Here is a 7,500-nt window from a genome sequence, read left to right as displayed (position 1 = left end):
ACCATGAGTTAGCAGCCCCCGCCCTTGTCAGGCATCAATTGGTCCTCGTGCTACGTCACCACATTCACGCGCATCCCTTGGCTGCACACACAGCCCTTCATGCCGTTCTCTCTCCTCATTGGATAACACTTGTATCCCACAAGGAAAATTTTCTCCTCGGGTTACAGCAGAGCAGAGTGACGGAGAGACTCGTGTTTAGGCTGAAATACTTCATGTAAGTGATTGCTGACGGAAAATAGGACTATTTAGGACTTATATTAACAAAAACATTCCACTGATATCTGCTTTAATTATTGTTCTCACGTGAATAGGGTAAAATTTTTAACCTTTAGATATCTCCATGAAAATTACTGAGTTGATTACTTACATTAAGACAAACAAAAAATGTATCACAAGTTTTTTTTAATTTGTTGTTAACATGAGCTAATTTGCATAAATTTGCATAATTTCCACCGTTTTGACGCCACATGTGTATATGAAGGTGCTGTGGTGGAACCAGCTTGAAAATCGGAATGAGTTGACTCCATCGGTCAACCGACAAGAAACCACTTTACATTTCAAGATGACTGCAATTTTTCAAGAATCCGTCGCTGCGGGAAGCACTCGTTTTACATGGTAGCCTAGCGCCCTAGCTCATTAAAGCTACAGTTGGTTAGTTGACGAAAGTGAAAGTAAACTCTGTGACTTGGTCCAAACTTTCAAGACAATACACAGGTCCCTTTATGAACCTCTAGAGTCAACTCATTCCAATTTTCATGCCGGTACCACCACAGCACCTTTATGTATACATGTGCCGTCAAAACGGTGGAATTTATGCAAATTTGCTCATGTTAACAAAGAATTTCAAAAAACTTGTAATACATTTTTTGTTTGTCTTAATGTAAGTAATCAACTCAGTAATTTTCATGGAGATATCTAAACGTTAAACATTTTACCCTATTCACATGAGAAAAATAATTAATAGGCGTATTATATTATGGGCTATATTTGGGTCTTTTTCTAAACTTTCCCCTTTTTTCTTCTGGGCTTTTTTTTCCCTCACTCAGGACATGTTGAGGAAACAAAACCAGTTGAGTTTGATTCTGTTGCAGTTTGTTTAACCTTTTCTCATAAAATGACTGGACTAGAACCGGGTCGCTCAGGTCCGTCCTGCTGAACGCCGAGGTTCTGTTACCTCTGCTGGTATTGGACCCGGTCCTGGTCCTGGTCCTGGTCCCGGTCCTGGTCCGGTCTCCAGGGCGTCTCTCTGTCCCAGCATCAGAGCCACGATCTCGGTCAGAACCTCGTCCACCAGCTGCCGGATCAGAACCGAGTCCACGGAGACGCTGGAGTCCACGAACAGCTGCAGACCGGCGCCGCCCGCCGCCTCCACTGGACACACAGAACACGGGTCAGAACCAGAACATGGGTCAGAACCAGAACCAGAACCAGACCAGACCCGGTCCTGGTCCCGGTCCCGGTCCTGGAGTCGTGTTCTCATGACACTCACCTATGTCTGAGGCGACGCTCCGCTCCTCGGACTCTGATTGGTCGGAGGAGACGTTGTGGGCGGGGTCAGAGGGGGGCGGCCGGTACATCTCTGAGATCATCCTGGACATCAGCTGCTGCTCCACCCTGAACAGAACCAGAACCAGGTCAGCTGTCAGATCCACCAGGACCACAGAGGGGACCCCCAGGGGTCCTGGAGAGGACTTAAGGGGGTCCCCAAATTTAAAATTTTACCGCTTTTCTTAGCCTATAAATCTCTCTGCCCCCTAGCAGCAGCAGCAGATCTCTTTGCTCCGTAGGTCTAGAAACGAGCCATAGGAACTTTTTGAGTCTGGAACACCGTTTGTGTTGACCAATCACAGCGCTCTATCTGTTTAGAGAGTCGTTGGGCGGTTTAACGCCATGACGACGTACTTGTGACGGTGAAGAACATGACAAGAAGATAGATGGCTTTGGCAAAGGAATCGTTTGAATCGTCGTTGGCATCAACTTTGAAAGAATTCAACTTGTCATTTTCTTTAAAAGTTGAGCAGGAAACTGCACTGAAGTCGTTCATTAGAAGAAGGATGTAAAGTTTAATCTAGCAACGTCATCCTGCTCTTTGCTCTGATTGGTCGTAGCGCTACCCTATTGGTGCAGAGTCAGTTTGAAAGGACTGAGCCGAGGTCTACCGCTCGTTGCCAGACTAGACACGTTAATGATGTAGTCTGGCTTGGCAGGCTAAGAAATCTTAGGACTTTTTCCAGAAATTTCTCTTCCAGTTTTCCAAAACTTCACTCCATTGGCCCTAATCTGAAGGTACATTGACTAAAACGGTAACGTTCTTCAGTCTCAGAACAAATATTTGTGTATTTCTGGTGTTTGCTTTAATATTTTAGTCCAGTGGGTCCGTGGTCTAATTTGTGTCAGTTTATGGTCCTTGAAGTAAAACAGTTTGAGAACCGCTGCTCTAATCTGATCCTCAGTCCGGTCCGGTCCGGTCCGGTCCGGTCCAGTTCAGTCTGGTCCGGTCCAGACCAGACCAGACCAGATAAGACCAGTTCAGTCCGGTCCAGTTCCTCACCACTCCACCAGCCGGGTCTCCAGAGCGTCTCTCTGGTCCGGGGTCGGGATCGGGGTCTGGTCCGGGGCAGCGAGGGCAGAACGGGCCTGAGGAGGGAAGACCGGACCCTGGTACAGGACCGGAGGAGGAGAAACAACTCCCTCCAACTCCACACCCCCCTCCTGCTGCTCCTCCTCCTGCTCCTGCTCCTCCTCTTCCTCCCTGATGCTCACCTCCTCCTGGGGGGGAGAGGAGACGTGATCCATATGCACTTTTCAATTTATACATCTTTTACCTTTTATCCAAATATGTGTTGTGTGTTTTTATGCACTATAGTCGTTCCATCCATCTATCTATCTATCTATCTATCTATCTATCTATCTATCTATCTATCTATCTATCTATCTATCTATCTATCTATCTATCTATCTATCTATCTATCTATCCATCCATCCATCCATCCATCCATCCATCCATCCATCCATCCATCCATCCATCCATCCATCCATCCATCCATCCATCCATCCATCCATCCATCCATCTATATATCTATCTATCTATCTATCTATCTATCTATCTATCTATCTATCTATCTATCTATCTATCTATCTATCTATCTATCTATCTATCTATCTATCTATCTATTTCAATCTAATCCACTTCATTCATGCAGCACGTTACCAAAGTGCTGCAGAGTGATTTACATATAAGAAATAGAGCAGGAAATGTGTTGAGAAAAACGATAAAATAATGATGAAGATTAAAAATGAAGATAAAAATAACTTTAAAAAAAAGAATAAAAAGGAATATATAAATACATAAATAGATAACAAAAAAAGAGCCATAAGAGAGTGAACTGTGTTGTGTTGTGTTGTGTTGCTGCCAGCAGGGGGAGCTGTGGCGCTGCAGGAGGATGAGGATGAAGGTTACCTGGACGACATCAGCTGCAGACAGGAAGTCAAGTCCAGGGAAGACGTTCTCCTCCTCTTCCTCCTCCTCACTCTTCGTCTCCATGGTGATGAGTGATGCAGGAGGAAGAGGAGGAGGAGGAGGAGCTTCTTCCTCTAGCTGCTCCTCCCTCTGTCAACACAACACAAACCTGTCAGTGAAGCGTGTCCAGGTGGTCGTCATGTCTCACCTGTCTGTCACAATCTATTCCCTCTAGGGATGTCACCATTACTTGTTTTCACAATTAATCGCGGTATTAAACGCCACAATTAATTGTTCGTAAAGATTCATAAATACCGTTACTTTCCAAAAAAAGATTATGTCGGAACATTATCAGCAGATGTGCACCAAAGTAAAGGTGAATGCACAGACACTGGTCCATTTACATAACATAGCATTGAATTGGTAGGAATTTAAATGTTAAAGTGTCATTTGTAATAAAAAAAAAAAAAGATTAAAATTAACTTAAACATTTGGTATCGATGACACTTCCCCTGGCGGATTAATAATTGGTCATATTTTAATAGATATTTAAAATATTTTACAATTAGTAATGTATACTTTAACTATATTTGATTTTACACATTCATAGTGTTGTGAAATTGATAATCGTAATACCGTACTAAGAAAAATCTATAATGTTGACATCCTTAATTCCCTCTGCTATTTTATTCCTTTTAACCACGTACAGTACGTCTATTAGTAACTCATCTATTCATTCATTCTATGTATTGACCCTTGATTCCACTGCACTCCTCAGCATTTTATTTATTTTTATTCATAGAGAGCCTGAGGGAAGCAGGAAGTAACGTCGTCATGGGACCTTGAAATCTCCATCTAAGTGAACAGGACTCACAATTTTATTTCTAATAGAATAGAATAGAAAAACTTTATTGTCCACCGTAGTGGAAATTATTATTAATCTGACTGAATAAACCGCATCGCCTTGTTGTTTACATTCTACTTCCGGGTAGAAAACCAGCACGTCATTTGAATAAGAACAGTAGAAACAAACCAGAGTTTAGCTATATATCATATTTTTCACCGTTTAGACAAATCTGAAATGATTGAAGAAACATTACTATTTCTGTGTGTGTGTTTTGTGTTGCTATGTATTTATTCAGTTTGGGGGAATCACAGTGTCTAGAAAGCATCAGTGGCTCAGCTGACAGGGACAGCTAACGGTAGCTAAGCTAACGGCGGTAGCTAAGCTAACAGCAGTAGCTAAGCTAACAGCAGGACGTCAGCTGTTAAAACCCTCCCGTTGTGGGACACGACATGAAACTACTCCAGTTAGCTCAGTCATGTTGGAACTCAGATATCCGCTGGAGAAAATATTTTTTTATGGAGCGTTTATTGAGTCACTGAGTTATTAAAGTTAAACAGGTAGCTAACCGTTAGCCCGGCTAATCTATGATAACTATGACTAATTACAAAAATGTGCACACAGAAATAGTAATGTTTGTCCAATCATTGGTTTTATAAACTTTACAAACATCAGATTAGTCTAAACGGTGATATAGTGACATGAACAATGAGATAAATATAGTGAAACTCTCGTCCGTCACTATTGTTCTCATGCTGGTTTTCTACCAGGAAGTAGTTGTAAACAACAAGGAGATTCGTCCTATTGTGTCATGATAAAACTCTCTGACCTCTGACCTCTAGCTGTTTAAAACTCACCTGTGAAGGTTGTTCAGAAGCTCCGCCCACCACCTCCTCCTCTTCCTCCTCCTCACTGGATGTGGAGGGAGCAGCAGGAGGAGCAGGAGGAGGTGATGCCACTTCCTGTCGTTGCTCAGGGCGACACCTGAAGGAGGAGGCGTCCGTCCTGCGGAGACCTGAGGAGACAGGAAGTGGCGTTTAGCAGCAGGAGGGGGGCGGGGCAGGAAGTGATGTCAGACGTGAACTGACCCAGTGGGATCGCCACGGCAACACAGAGAGTGTCAGCAGGGGTCACTGTGAGGTCAACGGGGTCACTCAGGGTCCAGTGGGCGGAGCTTAGAGGTCTGAGGGGCGGAGCCAGACTGGTCTGAGTCTTACAGGACTTCACCTTGACACCTGAGAGACAGATAGGTGAGACAGACAGGTGAGACAGACAGGTGAGAGACAGACCAGAGATGTTCACAAGTCTTTTTTTGCAAGCCCAAGTCAAGTCTCAAGTCTCTAAAAAATGTAAGTCTCCTGTCTCTTCTGGTTGTAATGACCCTTTATCATCTGCTGCTATCCGGTCTACTAAGAATACTGCACAGTTAAATCTAAGAAATTCTAAGCATTTACTGTATTATTATCACTCCTTTATCTATTAGCATACAGTATTGATTAGTTGTCTGATCACTTTAAACAGGATATTGCAATGCAATATGAAGAAAACACACAATGAAAGCTCCTTTAAAGGAAACTGTATTCTGAGTCGAGAAAGAATCAAGGCTGCTCTGCCCCTCTGCACTGCAGTCCCAAAACACGAGTCCAAGTCAAGTCTGAAGTCTCTGTGTCGCAAACTCGAGTCCCCATCTCAGACAGGTAGAGAAAGACAGGTAGAGACAGACAGGTGAGACCTCTGACGCTCTCCACCAGCCGGGGGCGGGGCTTCCTGCTGGGCGGGGACACAGGTGAGCTGAAGCGCAGGTAGGGACTCTTCTTCAGGGTTCTTCTCCGGCCGTCATGAGGAGCTCTGCCGTAGAGACGGGTCAGGTACGACTCTGCCTCCTCAGGCTCCGCCCCCTTCACACCTGGGGCTGGCGCTGGCTCCGCCCCCTTCACACCCGCTAGCTCCGCCCCCTTCACACCTGGGGCTGATGCTGGCTCCGCCCCCTTCACCTGCAAACACACGCCACTGGTCAAACAGAGCGATCAATTGGTCGGTATCTCTGATCAGATAAATCGATCGATGTGCGTCCTCTCTGACCGCTCTGTGTGCCGCTCGCCGTCCTCGTCCTCCTGACTCCGCCCCCCTGAGCCTCCCTCTGCTGCCTGGGGAGGCGGAGCTTCCTGCAGCTCTGGGCTGTGATGTCACTGCGGCGTCCTGTGAGGTCACCTCAGCCTGAGGACAGGAGGAGATCTCAGGGTTAAAGGGATAGTTCAACATTTAATCAAATTGGCCCATTGCCATAACCCCTATAGTCATAGCAGTAGGTTTGTTACCTTTAATTGTCGGTGCAAGCTATTTTTAGAACGGTGGAGCAGAGCCGTGAGCTGCTCAGAGCTACGCTACGGAGGCTCATTATGGGATTTCTTGGTTTCCCTCATCAAACTCATCAAATACACAATCCAACAACTCCAAAACACTCTAAAACCTCTAAAACAACTCTGTCTGGTAACATTCCTGTGAATGTCAAGGAAATCTGTAGTGTGGTTAGCCGTAGTTAGCCTAGCTTAGCATAAAGACGGGGGATGGAGGGAAAGTGTTAGCCGAGGTCACCTGAACGTCTGTGGACAACGAGCTGATCCAGGCGTCCACCGTCTTCTGGACGCGGACCTCCTGGGTCCAGTCCCTGCAGAGGACACGGAATAAAACCAAACTATGAGTTAGCAGGATGTCAGTTAGCCACTTAGCTCCATGTAGCAGACAGGAAGTTAACATGAGGTTACAGCTAGCTGACATTTAGCTTGGTACAAGGTAACATTAAATCCAGGCAAATGTACTTTTAGTCACCAGACATGAAGCTGATGGTAGTCAAAGCTAGATGCCTGTTAGCATAGCATTACAGATGAATGTTAAAGGTCAAAGGTCAAAGGTTACTTTATTTGTACCCTCTTTACTGTATAATATCATGTCTTAGCACAGGGTTCCTACACATTTGTAATTTCCAAATTCCATACTTTTTCCAGACCCTAATTTCCAGATTTCTCTGTTGTGATTTACTCTAAGTAAATAGATGTGCATAATATAAAAAAAGCATGAAATTTATCATTTGTTTTCATTATTCTGAATGGGTATGCCATTATGCAACCAAATCATTTCCAGGAGATTGTAGCTAGGTACAAAAGCGCATACAAAATAATTAACCCAAATAACTTCA

At 44.6% G+C, this 7,500-nt stretch overlaps 1 protein-coding gene across 1 annotated transcript in view; it reads right to left on the bottom strand.

Moving 5' to 3' along the window:
• kiaa0586 (KIAA0586 ortholog) overlaps positions 1–7,500 on the bottom strand; it is a gene marked incomplete at its 5' end in the record, with an annotated part of 34,134 nt that overhangs the window by 6,766 nt on the left and 19,868 nt on the right. Inside the window, 9 exons of the mRNA XM_083998491.1 lie at positions 1,175–1,371; positions 1,490–1,614; positions 2,552–2,769; positions 3,461–3,610; positions 5,162–5,319; positions 5,393–5,539; positions 6,037–6,298; positions 6,387–6,521; positions 6,900–6,972. Of these exons, the coding sequence (XP_083854617.1) occupies positions 1,175–1,371; positions 1,490–1,614; positions 2,552–2,769; positions 3,461–3,610; positions 5,162–5,319; positions 5,393–5,539; positions 6,037–6,298; positions 6,387–6,521; positions 6,900–6,972 (1,465 nt within the window). The remainder of the gene's footprint in view (positions 1–1,174; positions 1,372–1,489; positions 1,615–2,551; positions 2,770–3,460; positions 3,611–5,161; positions 5,320–5,392; positions 5,540–6,036; positions 6,299–6,386; positions 6,522–6,899; positions 6,973–7,500) is intronic.

This window comes from Trachurus trachurus (assembly GCF_905171665.1).
Source record: "Trachurus trachurus genome assembly, chromosome: 22".
NCBI lineage: Eukaryota > Metazoa > Chordata > Actinopteri > Carangiformes > Carangidae > Trachurus > Trachurus trachurus.
Note: the sequence above shows the minus strand (reverse complement) of the source record. Positions and strands in the feature narration are given on the sequence as shown.